The sequence below is a fragment of the Phascolarctos cinereus genome, unplaced genomic scaffold, assembly GCF_003287225.1.
Source record: "Phascolarctos cinereus isolate Bilbo 61053 unplaced genomic scaffold, phaCin_HiC Scaffold_5;HRSCAF=322, whole genome shotgun sequence".
Classification (NCBI taxonomy): Eukaryota; Metazoa; Chordata; class Mammalia; order Diprotodontia; family Phascolarctidae; genus Phascolarctos; species Phascolarctos cinereus.
The window spans coordinates 364,731,867-364,755,447 of NW_027555958.1; the positions used below are offsets into that span (position 1 = coordinate 364,731,867).

At 37.2% G+C, this 23,581-nt stretch overlaps 1 protein-coding gene across 1 annotated transcript in view; it reads left to right on the top strand.

The window, feature by feature from the left end:
* USH2A (usherin) overlaps positions 1-23,581 on the top strand; it is a 962,202-nt gene that overhangs the window by 891,669 nt on the left and 46,952 nt on the right. The window contains 1 exon segment of the mRNA XM_020982269.2: positions 6,897-7,218. Coding sequence (XP_020837928.1) covers positions 6,897-7,218 — 322 coding nt within the window.

Genomic DNA, 23,581 nt, shown 5'->3' on the forward strand with positions numbered 1-23,581 from the left:
CCCTGATCTTATTGGTAAGGCTTATAGCTTATCCACATTACAGATAATGTTTGCTCATGGTTTTAAATAAATATTACATATCATTTTAAGGAAAGCTCCATATGCTTTCTAGTGTTTTTAATAGGAATGAATGTTGTATTTTGTCCAAAGCTTTTTCTGTGTCTATGGAGCTAATCATATGATTTTTGTTGGTATTGTTATTGATATAATGTTAATTATAGTGATAGTTTTCCTAGTATTGAACCAACTCTGAATTCCTGGTATAAATCCTACTTTGTCAGAGTATATGATCTTTGTAATATATGGCTGTAATCTCCTTGCTAGTATTTTATTTATAATTTTTGCGTCAATACTCATTAGGGAAGTTGATCTATAGTTTTCTTTCTCTGTTTTTGTTCTTCCTGTTTTATATGTCAGCACCATATTTGCATCAGAAAAAGGAATTTAGTAGGATTCCTTCTTTGCCTATTTTCCCAACTAGTTTATATAGTATTAGAATTGCTTTTTTTTTTAAATGATTGGAAAAATTCACTTACGAATCTATTTGGCGAGAGCATTTTTTTTCTTAGGGAGCTCATTGATGGCTTGTCCAATTTGTTTTTCTAAGATAGGATTATTTAGGTATCATTTTTAATTGATCATTTCTGTAACTTGTTCCTTGACATACTCATTCTTTAAGATTAGATTATTTTATTTCCAATTAATTTTAATCTGTGTTTCCATGGCCCTTTATTGAATATAATTTTGTTGCATTGTGATCTGAAAACAATTCATTTACTATTTATGCTTTTCTGCATTTGATTATGAGGTTTTTATGGCCTAATACATGGCCAGTTTTGGGGAAGGTACCATGTGCAGCTGAGAAAAAGGTATATTCCTTTCTATTCCCATTCAATTTTTTCTAGAGCTCTATCATATCTAACTTTTCTAGAATTTTATTCACCTCCTTAATTTTATCTTCTTTTTTTTTTTGGTTAGATTTACCTAGTCCTGAGAGAGCAAAGTTGAGGTCCCCCAGTAGTATAATTTTATTGCCTATTTCTTCCTATAACTGATTTAACTTTTCTTTACGAATTTTGGATGCTATACCATTTAGTGCATATATGTTTATTACTGATATTATTTTATTGTCTCTGGTACCTTTTAAGCATAATATACTTTCCCTGCCTATCTCTTTTAATTAGATCTATTTTTGCTTTTGCTTTGTCTAAGATCATCAGTGGTTCCCACCCACCCCTTTTTTTACTTCAACCAAAGCATAATAGATTCTGCTCCAGCAGAATCTTATTTGTTATTTCTGTCTAGATCATGAATATCAAACCTTTATCATAGATATTTGCTGCAAAGATGTTTTCCCTTTTCCATCCCAAAGATGTCTATTTTTCTCCTAAATCTAGCAGTATTGATTGGCTTAAATAAAATTCTTAAAATGTTATACAATGAAAATTTTCAATTTTATCTTCTATATTCACTGTTACCCCTTGTTTAGCTAAGAATACTCCCCATTCACTAGTGTATTGAAAGAGAGTTTCCTCATAGGAGTAGGATTTTTGCAAAAGTGATTTTGTGAGTCCAACTTTTCAGGAATTGTTGACATGCTACATGATATTACTAGGAGATGAGTAAAAGAATAGAGCTAATTTTCCTAAGCCTAGTCACGCCTATAAGTCTGAAGGTCTCTGGCAAATGTTTGACTTTCTTCACAGAGTGGGTAGATGATACAGCACCAGTCCAGGAGTCCAAAGGACCTGAGTTCAAATATAGTCTCAGATACTTAGTAGCTGTATGACCCTGGGCAAGTATGACCCTATCTGCCTCAGTTCCTCATCTGTAAAATGAGCTAAAGAAGGAAATGGCAAACCACTCCAGTATATTCACCAAAAAAAAACCCAAATGGGGTCACAACTGAAAATTATTGAACACCACCACCATATGAGGTAATTAGCATAAGTATTAGGTAAACATATTAAGGTTTTATATTCAAACTTTAAAAATTAAGTTTAATTTGAATGAGCAATTACATATCAGAATTATGCTGCCTTATACAGGGAATATTAGCTCTGCGGGCTTTCCATACAATCATGGCATCTCAGAGTAGCAAAGGACCTCAGGTACTACCTAGTCTAACACATCCCTAAAGAAGAAATTTCCTCCTTACTTTGAAAAACATTAGAGATGAGCAACTGCTGTCTATTAAAGTAACCCATTCCCCTTTTAGTCAGCTCTAATTGTTTGGAAGTTTTCTTTTTTCTTATATTGAATTTAAATCTGTCTCTCTGAAACTTATATCCTTTGTTCCTAGTTCTGGCCTCCAGAGCCAAGCTAAACAATCTAATCCCATTACATAGCCCTTAAAATATATTTGAAGATAGCAATCATCTTCTCAAATCTTTTCTGTTTAGGCTTCTTCAACTGAATACCCTCATCCTTCAATTGATCCTCATGTAGCACGTGTCCAAGTCCCCACACTATCACAGTTTGTTTCCTCTGAATAGTGTCCAATTATTTGATGTCCCCACCATCACTACCACCAAACGTAATGCCTAAAACTAAGTATAAAACTCCTGCCTTGTTCCAAACAGGACAGAGTCCAGTGGGGTTGTCTCCTAGAAAGCATATGGATATCCACATTCTGGGCCCCATGCTTCTGTTAAAGCAATCTAAGGTCACATTAGCGCTTTTGACTTCCACATCACACTAGCAACTCCTACTGTTTCCATACCATTAAAATATCCTGTTCCTTTTGACAAAACTATTTTTAGCCATGTGTTTCTCATCTTATGTTTATGTAGCTATTTTTAACGCACATGCAGAATTTGTATTCATCCATTATTTCATGTTATTATATTTCTTGAGTGTGCTGCAGGCAACTTGAGCTAGCTCATGACAGATGATTTTTAAATTTTCAGTGTATTTATACCTTGGAAATCAACAAATGCTACAAATTAGGGGTTGACTTATTGTTTTGTTTCTTGTCTATACTTAATAAAATGATGAAGAAAATGTTACTTGTACAGTTTAAACTAGAAAGGGTATTATGTGTACTTTATTTTTTTTTCATTTGGAAAGACAGTTGTTAAACATTTATCAGCCCATCACTAGGATTCTAGCCTGTAGAGATCTCTTTGGATATTAACCATCTTTCCTAGTGGGAGGAAAAAGTGACTTCACAGCCCTCCCTCACTTAAATCCAATTCATTTGCATGTCATGGCATCACCTCCCTGATATCATGGTCCTCTTTAAGAATGAAGGATAAACAACAACAACAACAACAACAACAACAACCTTTCCTAGCTATATGTCATCTAGAAATTTGAAGGTCTAGCTCCCTTTCCTGGGATAATTAAGCTTCCCCTGACCATAATCCCTTAACATCCTATTCTGAGATGTATGCATGTTACACATCTAGGACTCATGACTTCTTTTTTGTTCTTTTATTCAAAATAAGTTTTTATTGGTGCCTTTCATTTTTTTTTACATCACCAAAGCTTCCCTCAGTATCCTCCTTTTTCTCTAAGAAATCCATCTTGTATGTAAAATAGTGTTTTAAAGACAAAAAAAGAACAGGGGAAAATCAGCATGACTGATCAATACATTGAAAAAAGTCTGAAAATTATTTGCAATGGTCAACATTTATGAATTTCCCACCTCTGCAAAGGGGTAAGGATAAGGTTGTGCTTGTTCTTTATAATTCTGCAACGTTCACTTGATAGTGTGTGTGGTTCTTTCCATATATATTGTTGTTTTCATTGTGTATGTTGTTGTCTTGGCTCTATGTTACACTGCATCAGTTCATGAAGATATTTTCCATACTTTTTTCTATTCATCACATTCATTATTTCTTACAGCAGTCACATTCTCCTTATGACTTCTTTTTAAAAAAATTGCACCACTTTATTTGTTCTGGTTTCCTGGAGCCTCTCTATCTATGCTATCCAACCCTTTATGCTGACTGTGACACACTCAGCACAAAGAAAAATTAGCTCTAGTCCCTATTCCCATGCCATAAATAAGAGCTTAGCAGTTACCCCACCTACAATTTAAATAATCTACATCCCCAGAGAGAAGAATAGTAAATAGAATTTTATGCTTAAAATTTAGTAAAATGAACAGAACCACTTAAAAAAATTAAAGGTTGAGATTGTGTTGATTTCCAACCACCTCAAGTAAAATTCAGCTATTGTAGTAATCTAGTGATGTGTAGATTAGACACCTACTGTAATTATCTCTGATGTATAGTGCTGTTTAAATGAAACATTCATGGTCTTTTGCACCTACTTATGACAATTATTTAGGACTCTATTAAATATTAAACAGTAATTAGAACTTCTACAGGTATCTTCCAAAGATGCTCCCAATGTTTTGTGGCTCAGCTTTTGTCTGCTTCAGATTCAGGGGGTTCAAAAGTCTCATCTCAGTTTAAGAATTGGGCAATAGAGTTGGAAGGCAAATTTTTTTGGGGAAAAAAAAATTAAATCCCATGGGAATCAGCCTGGGGCAGTGGAACTGAGAGCTGTTCTTAGAGTTAGGAAAATTTGGAATTTAATTCCCATATCTGACTCATACTGACTATATACCCCTTAGCAAGTCCCTAAACATCTTGGTGTCTTAGGCAAGTCTCTAAATTGTAGAGAAGGTGTAGATTTGTATTAAGTAGACAGAATGTCTTACCAGGAGCTTTCTAAACCACTAAAGTCATTGATCTACTAAAAGAAAAAGCATCCCACATCTAGATATTAATGATTTGGGTATCATATTTGATTTTGAATTATCCATGCTAATCATTAGCCTCATTAATACAGATAGGTAAGTCAACTGCACTGTGATTTTAGATACTATTCTCGGTTGACCAAGTGATTCATGGTGTTTTCTTTTTTCTGCCTCCAAAACTGCACACTCCAAAACTTTGGGATACCCATTTGCTTTCTAGGAATCTTTCAAAAAAAAAAAGGCTGTTTGTAGAAGATAGGATTTTGAACTGAGTCTTAAAGGAAGTTAGGGAAATCAAGAAGAATTAGATCAGATGGGGGGGAAGAAAGAGGTGGATCAGGAGGAGAGGAGGAAGGAAAAGGAACTTATATGAAGAGGCAGAAAAGAAAACAGGAATAAAAAGGATGAAAAAGAAAGTAAAGGAAAAAAATAAGGGAGATGGTTCATGCGAAGAAAACTTTGCAAACATAAAGCATTGTATAAATGCTAGCTGTCATCATCATTATTATTAATTCTAGTCCATTAAACATTTACTAAGCAACTACTATGTGCTACGCACTGTGCTAAACACTAGGGATACAATTAATATGAAGAAAGATAGCCCCTGCCCTCAAAGAGCTTACAATCTAGAGAGGGGGACAACTTAGAAAAGGAGGCAGGAAAGGGGATGGGGAGGGGACAGGGATGAACACCAGGGTGTAGCCAGTGCAGACTCTATAAAGGAAAGAATTGAGAGGAGTTTGGTACTCCTCCCTCCAGCCTTCTAATCAGACGGGGGAGAAGACTGGGAGAAGTAGTGTCAGTCAAGGCTGGAGTTAGCAGCATGGTGGTGAATTTAGAAGTGATGAGCTTATACTGGGAGGGGTGTCTTAAAACCAGGCAAGGCAGCAGAAGGAAAATGAAATAAAGAAATAATATTGCTATCATTTATGTAGAGCATATTATCTATATGATTCATACCACAAACATACTGCTTTAGTAGAATGAATTCTGATCTATAATCAAAGAACCTCAGCTCAAATCCTGCCTTGGCCATTTACTTTTGTTTGACTTCGGGTAAGTCACTTCATCCTCCTAGGTCTATTTCTCTTTCTGTGAAATTAGATTATCTCTATTACCTTCGTGCTCCAGACAATTATCCTCATTTTACAGATGAAAAATTGGGTTCACAAAAATTAGATGGTTTGCCTATGGTCACAAAACTAGTAAATATTAGAAGGATCCTGGGGTTCAGATGCAGGCCTCTTCCAGATCCATATCCAGCTGTCTTTCCACTATACTATAATCAGTGCCTCTTGGGAAGAAAGAGGAATAAAAGTAAGAATTGCCCAGCAAAGAAAAAGAGAGAGAAAGAAAGAAAACAGCAGGAAAATGACCAAAAGGATTTTAAAAGATGAAAGGGAGAAAGAAAAGAGGGCATTAGGTGGAGGGACAATAAAACAGGCAAGGCATCAGAAATAAAGAAAACACTCTTACTTGAAGCTAAGGACATAAATACCAACAAAACCATGGTTGTCAGGAAAAAAAAGGTTCCCCACATGTGAATAAACCTTTCCAAGTGGCAAAAAACTAGGTATAAGACAAAAAATAATTGATTGGTTGAGTTTAACTGGAAGGCAATAAGGTGTCTCCATGATTGATAATCTAGTATGTGGCTGGGTCAGCTTTGTCCCAAAAGGTCTTAGTGTGGGTATAAGAGGGCTTGGTTTAAGATGTTAAGTATCAAGTGAGGGGATTTATTACCACTGAGACCTTAGCTCTATGATTTCCTTCATGACCTAAGCATATTACTGGTGAATCACTTAGCCTTAGCCATAGAAACCCAAGCCCAAAGCTTCAGAAATTGTCATATCCTCCACAACACCTCAGGCTTTATTGTTTTGCTATGGCATTCACTGTAAAATTCTATCCTGTAGAGTCCATGAATCCTTGGACTAAACTAAAATTTGTGAAGTCATCTGATCCATCCCCCTGTACCTAACAACGCAGATAGATGAAAATTTATTTGTCTTGAAAATCAATAGGAAGATATTTTTCATAGGCCCTTCCAAAAAAAGGGGGTGGGGGGGGGCTTTCTTGTTCACAGAAAAGACCTAAGGATAGATAAATAAGAATTTTTTTTAATTTTCATTTTCTCCATGTGATTCTGCTATTATTAACTGAATGTTGGTTTATTTTCCCAAAGGTATGAGATACGAATTCAAGGCTGCACGTTGCTGGGATGTGCTTCCAGTGACTGGACATCTATACAGACCCTTGAAACTTTACCACTGATGCAACCTCCACCACTCTTAGAGGTGCAAATGAGTCCAAGAGAATTCCAGCCCAAAATTTCTCTTCAGTGGACTGGGCCACTTCAGCCAAATGGCAAAATTCTATATTATGAATTGTATAGAAGACAAATAACAAGTTTGCCTGGAAAATCAAGTCCAATTCTAATGTACAATGGAACCTTAACCTCATTTACAGATTCTGAGCTTTTGCCTTTTACAGAGTATGAGTATCAGGTAAGAAATTTAACTTGTCTGCAGTACAGAAGTGGGATGCAACACAAATTGCAGTGTCCACTTATAAAACCTACTTGTATTTTACAGTGGTTTTGCTTGGGTTTAGGGTTTTAAGGTAATTTATAAATGTTTATGCATAGGGCAGACAAAAAACAAAGGTCATATGCACTTATACTCTTACCTTTCTCATAACTGGATCATAATCATTAATTGTGTTTAAAAGATTTAACCCAAGGATATTTATTACTTATAAAAAGATTTTACCATTTTTTTCTTCCTACTTATTGGCCCCTTCTGGAGATCAGTCAAGAATCACTGATTAAAGTGCTTTTTGGCTTAGTTGGAAACTCCAATTTAGTTGAAAATACATGTTCAATATATGAAGGTATGTATACAGTTATATATCTACACATATACTACTATAATACATACATAAATATACACAGTTGCCTTAAAAATAAAGAGAATTGTATTCACAGTTTATGCAACTGTAAGGGGTGTTAAAAGAGTGGATACTAATTCATTCACTAAATCCCTGAAATTCAGGGGTACCTGGATGCTTGAAAGGGTCAATAGAGACTTTTGTCATTTTTCATCTTTGTGTATCACTATCCACAATCATGGTGTCTTGCACATAGTAGGATTTTAATACATGTTCATTCACTTGCATTTCAAGGAAATACTTTCCATCACATGTGCCATAGACTGTCAATAAAATAGTCTCAAGAAGGATATAGATAAATTCATGAATAATTACATAATGAGATATAGTTGTCTAAAGATATTACAGGTATATACCTAACCTATTGAGATTCATACAACAAACCATGCATATCCACAAAATGGCCCTTACTTTTACTATTAGAAATAAATTACTGAACAAAATGAATCATTGACCTCATCAAATGTAATAATTTTTATATTCTGTATTTAACTAGTAGTATAATAAACTAGCAGTGAAAAGTGATTTGACAGATCAGATTTTATCCAAAAAAGAAAGGGTGAACAGAACGGTGAGAGGACTCAGAATGATTGCAAACCTGGCTCAGTTGAAGGAACAGGGATTTTTTGCCTGGAGAAGGTAAGGGCATTAAAAAAAAAAAAACTGAAGCATTTAAGGACCATCTTGTGAAAAAGAGATTATCTTTCTTTGGCCAAGAAGACCAAAACTAGGAGCAACGTGTGAATGTTGCAGAGAAACAGATTTACTCTTGGTAAAAGAAAATGCTTCCTAGCAAAACTCCCCAAAAATGAACCTCTTTAGGAAGGAATGAGTTTCTTCTCATCACTAGAGATCTTCAAGCCCAGGCTGGATGACTGGTTTCTAAGGATGATGTACAGGGGATCCATGTTCAGCTCTAGGTTGTGCTGAATGGTCTCTGGGATTCCTTCCAACTCTGAGAGTCTATAGTACTGTTAGGTGATAATTTTGTGAAAAGCCATCCATTATCTCTCATTTGTTCCCCCTAGTGAACAAAAGCATACTGTTGAGGGAGCTTGATAGGGCCAGAGTGAAATGCTCGGTCTAAAATAGAGCAGACCTTTACATGTTAAATCAATGGCTCTGATCTCACTGGCATCATGCCAAAAAGTCCTTCCGTGAGTTAAAGTCTGATTGCATTCTTTGTATGTGAAAGTTTTCTATGGAGCGGCAAATATGAGGAAAAAGCAATAAAAATAAACATAGTTTGGTTAATGAGGTAGCAAAAAGATTTCAGATTATGTCTGTCTTTTATATAAGTGATCCATTCAACTCTGGTATCCTGTTGCTTCCCCCATTCTATTTCCATCTTACCCTGCACCTTAATGAAATCATTTGGTTAAAATCAAGTCTTTCTAATGAAAGAGGAGTAGAAAGCTGAAACAAATATATAGAATATTATTTCCAAAGGCCCAACTCTTCAGGAAAAAGATTTTCCATAAAATGAATTGTGCTATTTGGCCCTGTCCTACTCAAATCTATTAGATCATTGTCTTAAACATTTATTTCACCTCACCTGTGCAGACACTAACTGACATTGCAGAAGTAATTTATTGAAATACCTTATTTTCTTTATACAATATTCTGTTGATAATATTCAACACTTGCTTGGGAGACATTCCATATATAGGTTGCTAGCTATAGTCTATGTCACAGAATTAAGGTTATGGGGACCTTTAATCTGATAACCCACATCAACATCTCCTAAATCCTAAAGATAATCCAAGGGACAATTTTTATTTATTTGTTTATTTATCCCATTTGTTATTTTCAGGAAGTGAACAGGGGATGAAAAGTGCTAAGTCACTCATTAGTGACTTAGCATCATAGAATATTGACTGGGGAAGGGGGAGGGAAGGGGACACTTTACTCGTAAATGAACTAGGCAGTCTCTTCCATGTTATGAATTTGAGGCCAAGCAAAACTGATACTCATTGATTTTATCATCAGACCCGAAATTCCTTTGTTCACACATTTATTTTGGTTAAACCATTGAAGCAACTGTCAAATTAAAATGCAAATGTACTTTGTTGTTGTTCACTATTTTCTGACTCCATTCAGAATTTTCCTTGGCAAAGATACCAGACTGGTTTGCCATTTCCTTCTCCACTTCATTGTACATATGAAGATTGAGGCAAACAGGTTTAAGTGACTTGCCCACAGCTAGTACATGTTTGAGGTCAGATTTGAATTCAACTCTTCCTAGCTCCAGGCAAGGTAGTCTATCCCCTGTACTATCTAACTTTGCCCTAAATGTCATTTTAGGACAATCTTTTTTTAACTTGGGCTTGTCATGTTACTAAGTAAATTCCTGACAAGGAAACTTTACCAGTTTGGCTTGGCATCTCTTCTGCAATGTATAGGCTTAGAGAGTTGATGAGGGCACTGAGAGCTTACATGGCTTGTCTCATGTCACACAGAAAGTATCAGCATGAAAAACAGGCCATAGAGCCATGTCATTCTGACTGGGAAATCAGCTCTCTCTCTTGACCCGCTACTCCATTCTGTATCTCAGATAAGTTAACACTTCAGCTTTAAGTATTTTTTTTCTATTCAGGATAGAGATCTATGATAATAACATACAGGACAGATAAATTTTGATGGGCAAGAAGTCTGGAAAGGTCGTAAGCACGAGTTACTATGTAGGAGTAACAGTCAGTACAAATGCATTAAACATCTTGAAAATGACTAGACAGTGGGAATGGTGTGCAGGATGAAAGAGTAACAGAGAAATCTTCCTCTCTTGTTTACCATTATATCTTAATTAATTTTTTTATTTGATTTATGGTTCATGGCCTAGTCAACAGTCAATACAAGTTTATTAAGTACCTGCTCTGAACCAGGCACTGGGCTACACAGAGGGGATACAAATAAGAAAAAGAAAGACGGTCCCTGCCCTAAAGGAGTTTACGATCTAATAAGAGAAAACAATACACAAAAGGAAGATGAGCACCATAGAGTACCCAGTGTGAGGGCATGATGTTTGTGGCGTCAAAACCAAGCAGAGCCACTGATGGGCAATAAAGAAAGAGTTAGCTGGAAAATTCAGAGCCCTTTATAAAGGGAAACTTTGGGAGGTTTATTGCTCTTCCCATCAACCCTCCAATCAGAGGGCAGAGGCAAATGAGGCTGCTGGGGAGGCGTTGAGTATCAAAGCCAAATCAATCTCCATGATGATAAAATTTCAGATGTTGAGTTTGTCCTGCTCACGGAGTACAAACCGGACAGAACAACTGATGAGAAAAGCAGAGATAACTGATCCGGTCTATTACAGGGCTCCTTAACTTTTTTTCCACTTCTGACCCTTTGTTTTGAGTGTTCCTTAGTGTTGCATGGCCTGAGGGCATGCGCTGTGCAAAGTGTACATGCTTTGCGTTCAGGACCAAGATTTTGGTGAAGTTGTGGATGCGACACCCCAAGCACTGCCAGGAGCACCTTAGATCCATTAAGTGTTTGATTTTTAATTAATTTTTTGGTCATTGTGCATTCAGAAACGTTTTTACTGTTGACAAATTTTTCAAGACCCTATATGGGGTTGCAGCCCACAGTTTAAGAAGTGCTGTTTAGAAGAGAATATATGAATGAGAACTCAGGATACATGTTTATAATCATACTTATTCAAAATACTCTTCACTGAATATTCATGGTTTTATCATCTTTATCTACCTCACTTCACAACTGCGCTGTTGACCAGACTTTTCGACAGAGATGAGGAAGACCTTGCTCTTCCTGTTAATTATCAGCAGCTGTCTTAATGCAGATATTTTTCACGTTTGCTCAACAATTGGCTTTGATACTAAAGTGTTATTGTTCCTCCAAGGTAAGCTGCTTGAGAGCAGGGACTGCCTTTTTGCTCATGCTTCATAAATGCTCATTGAATTAAATTCTTGAATAACACCCTAGATAATTCTATGACTGCCTAAAATAGTGAATGTAGTTTTCATATACACCCAGGGAATGATGAAAGAAGTAGATTATACAATGGGAGAATCGGTCCAATTAAATCCTAGCGTGGTGGTATCAAGTTTATATTATATGTTTAAGATTGTTATCATTAATTTGGGTTGCTTAGGCTTAAACTGTCATCGCCAACTGGTCAATCTACTGGTGATAAGCCTCTCTGTACTTAGCTGGGCTGATTTTGAGAAATAAGACTCAGTCTGTTGCTAGGGCCATGTTAGAAGTCTTTTAAGCATGATACCAGACAGAAATTACAATTCACAGTCATAGCATTCAAAAACTTAGGGCACCCTCTGTGACGCAACGAGATATCAACTGGAAAGAATGAAAATGACAAGTAGACAACCTGTGTGCTCTACTGGTAGCCTTCCAATATCATGAGAAGGTAAGGAAGGTTGACAATAGATTGGATGGAACTTTGGCTACCATCAGAATCCTCAGAGGCAACTTTTAAAGACATGAGACCACAGTCCCTTTTGAGTATTTAAGTATCACTAATGCACTTGCTCTGTTATCTAAATCCTTATTTCTTTTCACAAAGACTTATTACACCTATTACAAATAAATTTTCGAAAAGAAACAAAAGACCATATAATATGACTTGTGGGCTTCAAGGAATAGGTTTGAAATCTCTTTCCTCCAGTTCTACTAAGGATGTTTTAGGGCCTTATATTATAATTATTCACATTGGTCCTTCTAGGGTCAAGGATTCTTAACTTGGAATTCATAGACACTGAAGAGGTCTGCAGATAGATTTCAGGGGGTTCATGTGCTTGAATGTAGAAAAAAAATCTTAAGTTCAGGCAAAAAATAGCTGGCCTGAATCATTCAGATGATTGTCTCAACTGAGCTCCATGGTTGTAAAGACTAGAGTATTTTCAGTTGTTGAGGATAACATTTAGTACTTGTTATGCCTTGTTCTTATTCCGTGCAACATAGCCCCAAACTTCATAATTCCAGACTTCCAAGAAAAAGCAAAACAGCAAAAGCCCATGGATGTCTCTAAGCAATATATTATCAATTAGATGTGCTCCAATTTAAGAAAATCAAAATGGTATATGGCAATTCAGAATAAATTTTTTTAAAAAAAACATAAAATTAGGTAGTCATTGTTCATAGTACTTAAAGATTCTTTGCTCTGTAAAGGGTTTTTGTACAAAGACATTAAATAGTTGTCATAATGTACTTATGGTATGATTTCAGTTAACAAAAAATTTCATTTACATTCAATGTTTCAACTAGTATATAAAGTAAAACATATCTATCTTGAGTGAGGTTTCTTTTCCATTGGATACACTGACACTTTAGAATAGAATGCAGAGTTCAAAATGGCTGAAGTTTTGAACAATTCTCAGCTCATTTTCATATAGGGGAGATTTTCTTCTTACCTCTGTTCCTTTAGCAACTGTATTCCCCTTCTAAATATTCTATAGAAACTTCTGAAATTATCAGTGATTAACTCAGTGAGCAATAGTCTTTCCATCAGATAAGAAAGAGGACCTAGGTATATAACTATGCCTAATGAAGCTCCATTCCTTAAAAATAGGAAGTGAGCTAACTTTAGTCAGGCCCTCCCAGTAATTGTATGTTCTTCTTCATATCCACTTGCCCCTTGGAACACAGTGACTCACTGAAGATATTCCAGTGCATTCCATAGCTCTCTTTTCCTGAATCATGCAATTAGTGATGTAATAGCTCCTGACTCTGGCTCCCACTCATATTCTCAGGGTCTGAAAGGCAGAGAGGCTTCTGGTACAATCATGACTACATGACTTAGGAGAGAGAGGCTCACAGGAAAGAATCCAATGACTCACTTGAAAAAAGAATCTTTGTATCTATTCTCAGCGCTTGAATTGTGGAGGCTGCCCCTTTTAATAGGCTAAAACTATTCTGCAACGATTCTAGAATTTACACCGGAAGGGATAGAGCACAAGATTTTTTTAATTTAATTCAAAAGCATTTATTAAATGCCTGCTAGGTGCAAAACACTGAGTTAGGTGCATAGCACTGAGCAAGGTGCTAGGGTGGAGATGAAAAGAGGAAAACATAATAGTCACTGTCCTCAAGGAGCTTACATTCTTTTACAATAATCAGAAAACATTAATTAAGTACCTAGTATGTTCCAGGCAGGCACTGTGCTAAGGGCTGGGGATACAAATACGAAAAAAAAAAAAAGAAAGAAAGTCTAAATGGGGAAACACACAATGCTGAAAAACCTGGGGGTGGGGGGATAGCAAAGTCAGTCATTAGACAATAGTATTTTGGGGAAGGAATCCATAATGTATTTGGTAAGATAAAAGGTTGGACCTATGGCCTGAGTGGAAAAGCTGCCAGGAAGAAAATCTGGTATAAGATTTTGTTATTTATTTTTCTAATGTGCCAGCGTTTTCCCAAGGCCACAAGAAGGAAATAAGTTGCTCTGAACTCCTGGGTGCTTCACTAAACTGACTGTAACCAACTTGGAGGCCATGAAGGCAGTAGCTTTTGGGAAGTATATAATATTACTTGGGGGCAGCAAGGTGGTGCAGTAGATAAAGTATTTGATATATCATCAGGCACCATCGATCTTGCCCCTTTCTTGCCTGTTTTTCATATTGGATTTGGAGAAAACCTCTTCATAGCCTTTTTTCTTCAGAATCATACCAGCATTTAAGTGGGTGGTAATCTCATGGAGGATTGTTGGCTGATGTTTAGGTTTTTGTTTGGTTAGATTTTCCGCTAAGCTCTGAGACCACTTGGCTCTGGTTTTAAAATGATTTATTGATGCCGTCTGACTAGAGCTGTGTATCTGTTCTAATTCTACTAGACTTAAGTTCTACTACTCAGACAGAAGGCCATCAGGACAGTGCTGTGAATTGAGCTGAAAACTGGATTCTGCTGCCAGGCAAGGCTCTGGATCATATTTTACCAATAGGCATTTGCTTCCAACAAGAGAATGTGTGTGTGTGTGTGTGTGTGTGTGTGTGTGTGTGTGTGTGTGTTTTTTTTTTTTTGGCTCCCCATGACATCCCTGAGGATTCTATTCTTAAGCCTCTATTGTTAGCAATTTTATGTTGCCTTTGAGACAACTTATTCATAAGAGGGACTGGCTTTCACTCTTATGCTGATGAAACACAGATTTATATTTCACTTAAGCCTGATATTGATTCTGCTGTCTCTGTGTTGGAGGCTTGTTTGTGGGACATAAAATGCTAAACGCAATGAAATTTCCCCTAGCTGAATGCAAATAAAGTGGAAACTCAGGGTCCCAAGACATTCACAGATCTTTGAAAATGGTTCCAGGTTTCAAGGTTCACTTTGACTAGGCCCAACAGTTTTGTAATTTTGGATGAACCAAAGCCCCAGACACTGACATGTTACTGTTTAATCATCATTGGCTTGCCTACCAGCTGAATCTCAGATTTTCTAATAGTGTTCAAGTGATCCATAATGAATGGGTTGGCCCACTGTGAAAGATTTATAAGGGATGTGACAAGAGTCTCACAGGATGGGCAGATATGTCCTATATTACTATAGGGAATACCTATATCTTTGAGAACACAGATCTATCTCTGAATGAAGGAGAGAAAGGGGGAGTAGGGAAGGATTGTTTTTCCTTTCTGCCAAAAGTTCATTATTATTACTGCTGTTGTTCCTGTTGTTGTTCAGTCATGACTCTTTGGGACCCCGTAGACCAAAGCATTGCAATACTGTCCAGGGTGGTTTCTTAGAGTCTGAAGTGATTTGCTTTTTCTTTCTTCAGTGGATCAAGGCAAACAGAGATTAAGTGACTTGTCTAGGGTCACACAGTTATTAAGTGTCCAAGGCCAGATTTGCACTCAAGTCTTCCTGACTCCAGGCTCAGTACTCTAGCCACTAAGCCACCTAAATACTGAAGTATTTATAAAGATCATATTCTGTGCAAGAAGGCAATGTAGCCAGCCCTTTATGTGCAAAACATTTAAATATGCACTCACCAGAAAATTTGGGAGAGGCAAGGGGAATAAGGCAAGAATTTTTTTAACATAATTTAAAAAATACAGTTTGAACTTTCAAACTTTTAGGCTATGAACATGTAGAAAAGCACACCTGTGAAGTAATAAAGAACCCTTTTTCGAAGCAATAATATAAATGAAAGAGCTTCCAACTGTGTCATTGGATTTCCAAGCAAAAGTAATAGAGAGTTAAATGGAGCAACAGTGTTCCCAACATCCAAAAAGCCAATATGCTTAAGAATTCCTGCCCTATACAGGTCCTAATATGCTTGTTAGCCCACTGTACTGGTGGGTAAGAAGCCGCACAGGAAACCAAAGAGCAACCTCTCCCCCCTACACACACACACACACACACACACACACACACACACACACACACACACACACACAGATCATCAAATATTGGTGCCCTACAGGAAGTGTATTTATGTGTACATAGGTCCTCCCACATCTCAAGAGGGTGTGTAGAGCACTGTGTTTTTATATCTCATTTTATTGGTGGAATTCTTTCCTGGGCCTGCTAGCTTTTGGCTTGTCTGTGATCTGTGATTATTGACAAACCACTAAGGAAATCTGAAGGTTTAAGTAGGATTGGAATTAAGTACTGGGCCTGGAACAGACTAACAAGATGTTTTCACTAAATTCTAAATAAATAATCCCTTTTTTCTGGACTGGCTAGAAGCAACCACAACCTTTAGTCCATTTTGAGAGTGGGAACAAAATTCAAGCATTAAAGCATCTCAAATCAGTATCCAGGAAGTAAATTGACTTTGAGGGCCCAGATACAGTATTTAAGAAGATAGTTAAGACTTCTTTTTGTTTAATTGATTTATCTCTCAATGCAAAGATCTAATCATTGCTAAGATGCCCATAAGCACCTGGGAGAGTAGTGTATAGCGCTCAGAAAGACAGCAGAGCACGAGGTAGGAAATAGCATTTTCTCATGGGGGCTTTTCCACTTGCTTCACATGACTCACTAAAGAAATTTAATGATTAATAAGGTAAGGAAGTAATTGACCCATAAATTATTAGAATTGGAGTGGATCTTACAGGTACTTTTGTCTTACACCCTCATTTTATAAGTGAGGAAACCAAAGCCCAAAGTTTGGGCCTTGAGATTGTAAATGTATATGAGTCACCCCATCCACCAAATTCATTGTGCAGACCCTTGGTTGTCAAAGCAACAGAATTCATAGGTATGTGAGATTTAGGGCTGGAAGGGGCCTTAGAAGTCATCTAGTCTCCTTTTTGTGAGTAAAGGTGGCTTTGCTTGTGCCCACCTAGCTGATGGAGCAAAGTCAGTGTATGCCAAGTAAGTACACAATGCACAGTGATCATTTGAGGAGACAACAAAAGAAGTCAGGCTCACAAGGAGTCTTTATCTACACTTAAATCTTCCCTTTGACCAATCCAGAAGCTATGAACTAGTATTTAAGAGCAATCAATCTGAAGAAACCACATAGAAGTAGTTAGTGCACAGGATTAGTCCCTGCCACAGGCAAGAAAGGAAAAGAGTGTCCGGGACTCACCAGTGGCTACCCTGGTCATTAGGGCAAACTAACAGACTGATACTTCCTTCTTCATTGGCCAGCAGGACTTAGGCACTTGAATTGTTTCTTTCAACAGGACATAAATTAGTAACAGTAAAATTGCTCTGGTGGGAGACAGGAAATATGAATATACCCATGTCTGCAGATTACATATAAACCTTAGGCAAAAAAAAAGTTGATAAAATGAGACTTTGCAATTAGTTTTTGATAACTGGAGGAAGGATCCCTAAGAGCCAGGGGACCAGAATAACAAGATCTAATTGAATAATCTGCACATTAAAACCAGGAATTCTTACCTAGGTCCAATAGATACCTTGGTTTGCGGACAGATTCCAGGAGGTTTGTCTATTTAGATGTTTTAAAAAAAATACATTTTTATTTATATTTTCTTCTAACTGAAATTTAGCATATCCTTTAATTATGAATTTCTTAAAGAAACATTGTTCTAAGAAAGGGTCTATACGCTTCACCAGACTGCCAAAGGAATCCATGATACACAAAAAGTTTAAAAACTGCTGTCCTAGACTAGTGAGGTAAAAGATACCTCCCAGGAAGGACATAGCCAAGAGGAGACAGTTTAGTCCTCTGAAAGTTGGAAAGCTTGGTAATTACCTCAGCACACCATTTGGTGTTGGGTAGGGTACAGAGGAAGTCAGGATGAATGATTTACCAGCATAGAGTAGCAACCAGCGCTTGCTAGATATAATACCCTAATTTTACAGATGAAGAAACTTCTCAGAATAACATTTCAAGTTGAGAGAAACGATTGTTAATAACCAATAATTTGAGGAGATCCAGAGTTCTCTCCTTCTAAAGCCTTAATTTTAAAAGGTTCAGTCTGTTAAAGGAATTGCTGATAATGAGATTAAACTAACTTTCTTATTTAAGACACTGTTGTGTATGCGTGGAGCATATGTTCTTTGAATAGATGGATGAGGCCGGGGGTAGTCTAAGTATAGAGATAATCTGTCCAAAGGTGACATGATGTCCCTCTCAGCCCCTCATTTTAATAGATCCCACCTCCCATTGTGTTAACCAATCAGACTTGATTGCCACTTCTCTTCCAAAAGAACATATAAAACCTGATCCCACCCACCATGATTGTCTTTGGTCTGAGAAGTCAAATGACCATCCTTTTATTAATTACAAGCTGGCCTTATTAATAAAATGATTAATTTACCCAGAAACTATGCCTCTCAAACCTTTTTAATCATCACAAAGTACATAAAATAACATATATGGGATTACAAATGAAACCAATTCTGTTGAAATGAAGAATAATTATTTTCCTATCAAGTTTATGGGACACCCTATAGGGGTAGGAAACTTGTGGCCTTGAGGCCACATGTGGCCCTCTAGGTCCTCAAGTGTGGCACTTTGACTGAATCCAAATTTTACATAGAACTTTATTCATAACTCTGTGTGGTAGGTAAGGTTGATGTTATCATGCCCACTTAATAGTTAAGGAAACTGAGGCTTGAAGATTTAGCATCAAAGATTTTACGACTAATAAGTGTTGGAGCTGAAATTTAAATCTTGTCCTCCTGACTCTGTCCAACATTGATTCTAGTATATCTCACTATCTTAGTAACAGAAGCAACATTATTTAAAAAAATAAAAAGATTGAGTACTACATAGCATGGTAATGGCAACAGAAATTCTAAATATTAAGTATCTATAGTTATTTTTACCATCTTTGTTTACTTGAATAGAAATCACTAACACCAACAACAAACATTTATATGCAGAACACCATGCAAGGTACTGGGGATGCAAGGAAATATCAGCTATGGTCCCTGCCCACAAGAGGCTTATACTCCAGTACAAAACAAGACACATATATAACAAGGTAAATAGCAATGAAGGATAGACCACGTGCTAAACTGAGATAAAAACAGAAGCTTCTCTTTGTGTCTGATGTAAATATTCCCCATTATGACTGAAGCTAGTTTTCCTAGCATTCTCATACTTTATTCCCTAGGGATGTCGAAAGTGATAGATGATGAAAATTATTGTAATAACTTTTGGAGATCCTATTTCATATGTCTCTAAACTTATAGCAGTGAGGAGCTGTCATGTTTCCCTTTTTCTCACAATATGCCTTCTCAGGTCAGAGCATCACCAAATTTATGTTCTTTGTCATGTGTTTTAGAACCTTTAAGAAAGCAGAGTTCTAAAGGGTCATATTTGAGTTGTTATTGTTGTTATCATTTCAGTCATGACCAATGCATTTGGAGTTTTGCTGGTGGAGATGTTTCCTCCTCCAGCTCATTTCACAAATGAGGAAACTGAGGTAAAAGGATTAAATGACTTGCCCAGGGTCACACAACTGGTAAATGTCTGAAACAGGATTTGAATTCAGGTCCTCCTGATTCCAGGGTCAGCACTCTACCCACTGAGCCACCTACCTGCAACTGTAATGTGCACATCAGCATCATGACCACAGAATTACTGAATAGATGTCATTTGATGAGAATGGCAGCATGGTATCACTCTGCTATCAGCTTATCTGCTTATCAGCTGTGTGACCTTAGGTTTGTCACTTTCTTCTTAAACTTCAGTTTACTCATCTATTAAAAGAAGATAATGGTATTTGCACTAGCCCCTTGGAAAAACTCTTATGAGGATCCCCTAGGACAAGGTGCCCTCCCTCACAGTCCTCTGTAACTGTAGAGCATTGTCCACAATACACTCCCATAAATTGCTATGTTAACAAATTAAAAGAAGAGTTAAACACTCCAAGTAATTAGTTTAGTAATTATCTGATTTCTATTGAGAAAGGACTTTAGGTGTTTCAAGTCCAACCATCTGAATATATAAATATCAGTCAGTCAATAAAGCATTTATTAAGCACCTATTATGTATCAGGAACTGGGCTAAATTCTGGGGATACAAAAATAGCAAAGATAGTCCCTGCCCTCAAGGAATTTATAATCTACTATGGAAACTGAAGCCCAGAGGACTTAAAGTCACATATTAATGAGAGCCAGAATTTGATATCAAATTCCAGGTCTCTGACCCCATAATCACTGAGCTTTCCACTATGCCATGTTGTCCTGAGATTCTGTTCAGGAAATTAGTCATCTCATTTCAGATTCTCTTTCCTATCATGTGAGCCAAGAGATAGCCCAACCACACCTCTGGCAAAGCCAGATTTGGCATACTGTTTGCTCCTTTCACATGTTGAGAAGGTATGACAAGCTACCCTTTAAAAAGATATTAGTGTGAGTGCCATGGGAAAATCTCCAAGGTTATAGATGAATTGATATGATTTCCTTGATTGTATCTTTTTATTTATGAGGCATAATTTATGAGCACCGGAAAGCAAACTGAAATGAATGATGAGTAACGACAGCCTGAGTAATAAATCAGGAACGGTGAAAGAAGTGGTGATTTTGATCGAATCTATTGAATTAACTGTTGGCCTTAGCCATTACAGGTATTGGAAAGACCTTTTAATATCTGTTTATCTCCCTCATGGGAATACAGTAACTATCTCATTACATGCCTATAGGAAACAAATTATTAAATTGTTTGCTTGTCAGCGTGAAACTTGTTTACTCTTCTTATTAATTACTAGCCTGGCTGTTCATATTGGACTTTGGTTTAATTCTGATCATGAATTTTCATCAGAATATATTCACATGGTACTTTAAAAAAAATGGCATGGCCTCTTGGTGACATTGATAGGAGCATATTTTCAGAATAATTGCTGTTTCTCTGAAAAGGGAGCAGAGCTCCACAGCAAACCAAAAGCAGACCAAAGCAAATGTTTTAGCTTTTAAACATTTTGCATTCCTTAATCCATGAAATTTAATAGTAAAGATCCCAGCCTCCTAAAGAGTAAGGTAAAAGAAGACAGAATGCTAGAATTAGCGCAAGTAGCCATTCATATTTCTGAGAGTTGGCAGGGTTTTTTTTATCAATAAGTAAATTTCATTAATTCAATTTCTTCCTATTATAAATATAGATATATAGATATGAGTAAGTCAATGCCCGAGGTTGGGAGTTTTTAAATCAAAATGAAGCTATAGGGGGAGGTAGGTGGTACAGTGAATAGTGTGCTGGGCCTGGAGTCAGGAAGAGCTGAGTTCAAATCCAGCTTCAGATGGTTACTAGCTGTGTGACCCTGGGCAAGTCACTTAACCACTATTGCCTCAGTTTCTTCCTCTATGAAATGGGAGTAATAATAGCACTTACCTCCCAGGGTTATTGAAAGAATCAAATGAGGTAATAGTTGTGAAGTGCTTAGCACAGTGCCTGGCACATTGTTGTTGTTCAGCTGTGTCTGACCCTGTGGATTATATCATGCCAATACTGTCCATGAGGTTTTCTTGGCAAAGATACTGGAGGGGTTTGCCATTTCCTTCTCCAGAGGATTAAGGCAAAGAGAGGTTAAGTGACTTTCCTAGGGTCACACAGCTAGTATGTCTCAGGAAGACTCAGATCTTCCTGATGCCAGGCCTGATGCTTTATCCACTGAGCCACCTAGCTGCCTTCTGCATGGCACAGAGTAAATGCTATGTGAATGTTAGCTATTATTATTATCATCATTAATTATTGATGCATAATCACAGGAAGCCAACAACGTCTATCTTTTAGACACTATTTTTCCAAGGCCTATTTAATATTTCAGTTGAGACAGCAAATTTCTTCGAACTGTCATCATGAGAGCAGCAGGAAGGTCATGAAAATCACCCTAGAGTTTCACTTAGCAACCCTGGAAAGGCTGAGTGGAGCTGGCCAGCTTTGGCTTGCATTCTTATAGCTTTGCTGCAACAACTGTGCCTCCTCAAGTCAAATCAACCAGCGTTTAAGTGCCTACTATGTGTCAGGCATTGTATTAAATTGCTGAGAATGCAAAGAATAGCAAAATCAGACCCTGAGCTTAGTGAGTTCAGAGTCTAATGGGAGACATAGTATGTCAACAATTATGTACAAACAAAACATATACAGGAAAAATCAAAGATAATCGTGGAGGGAAGGTACTAGTATTAAGAGGGAGCAGGAAAGACTTTTTGAAGAAGGTGGGACTTTAGCCAAGACTTAAAGGAAGTCAGGAGACAGAAGCAAAGAAGTAAAAAATTCCTGACATGAGGAAAAACCAGTGAAAAAAAATGGAATCAGGAGGTGGAGTGCCATGTTCGAGGAACAGCAAAAAGGCCAGTGATACTGTACATGTGGGGAACAAGAATGGGGTTAAGTTATGAAGGGCTTGAAAAGTCAAACAGGAATTTCCATGTGATCTTGTCAGTAACAGGCAACCACTGGAATTTATTGAATGGGGCGGGGTGGGGGTGGGTGGGGGTAGGGGATGGTAGAGATGGTCAGACCTATATTTTAGGAAGATAATTTTTATAGCTGACCTCTCCTTTACACAAGGAAATGGACTTATGTCAGAACAGATTGGGGTTAAATAAAAAGGGGAAAAAAGCATTGCACATTAGTGATGACAGTAGAGCTTCCATTTTGGAGACCTCCAAGAAGGAGATACACACCCTGCTAGCCTGTTGGAAACCTTCACTTGTCTGAAGGCAGGGAGTAAGATGTGGGAATGTCTTGTGGTTTACTTCCACTTTTTACATTCTATGATTCTAATGTGAAACAAATTTAAAACATTAAAAAAAAAACCTTTCAGAGATGTGCTGAGGACAGCACGTTGTGACAGTCAATGTGGTTTAGTAGCTGAAGAGCTGGCAGCTAGGTGGTGCAGTGGACAGAGCTCCAGGCCTGGAGTCAGGAACACTCATCTGGAACACTCATCTTCCTGAGTTCAAATCTGGCCTCAGACATTTACTAGCTATGTGACCCTGGGCAAGTCATTTAACCCTGCTTTCCTCAGTTTCCTCATCTGTAAAATGAGCTGGAGAAAGGAAAAGGCAAACCACTCCTGTATCTTTGCCAAGAAAACCCCAAATGGGGTCGTGAAGAGTTGGACAAGACTGAAAATGACTGAACAAGAACACATTGAAGAGTTAGACTTGGCTATAAAACACCTTGGGTTCAAATCTCACCTTAGATACTTACTACTTATGTGGACACAGGCAAGTTACTTAACCACTCATATGCAGATTTGTTAAATGATTGTAATAATAGTTGTGCTATCTGCCACACAAGGTTGTCATGAAGAAAGTGCTACATAAACATTGAGTTATGGTTACATGTTGAATAACTAATCAACTAGCAAATACCAATGGAGAAGTACTTTCTTGGGATGACATAATTGAGAAAACAAAAATAACAGAAGGCTTCCCCTTCCCCCTTTCTGGAACTTAGCATAACATTCCTTTCTGTACTACGACTAAATTTGGAAAATATCAACTCCAAAGAAAACTATTTCCAAAAGCTATGAGCCATTGAATAGGGTGAAGCAGTTAAAATGAAAACTGATTTCCATT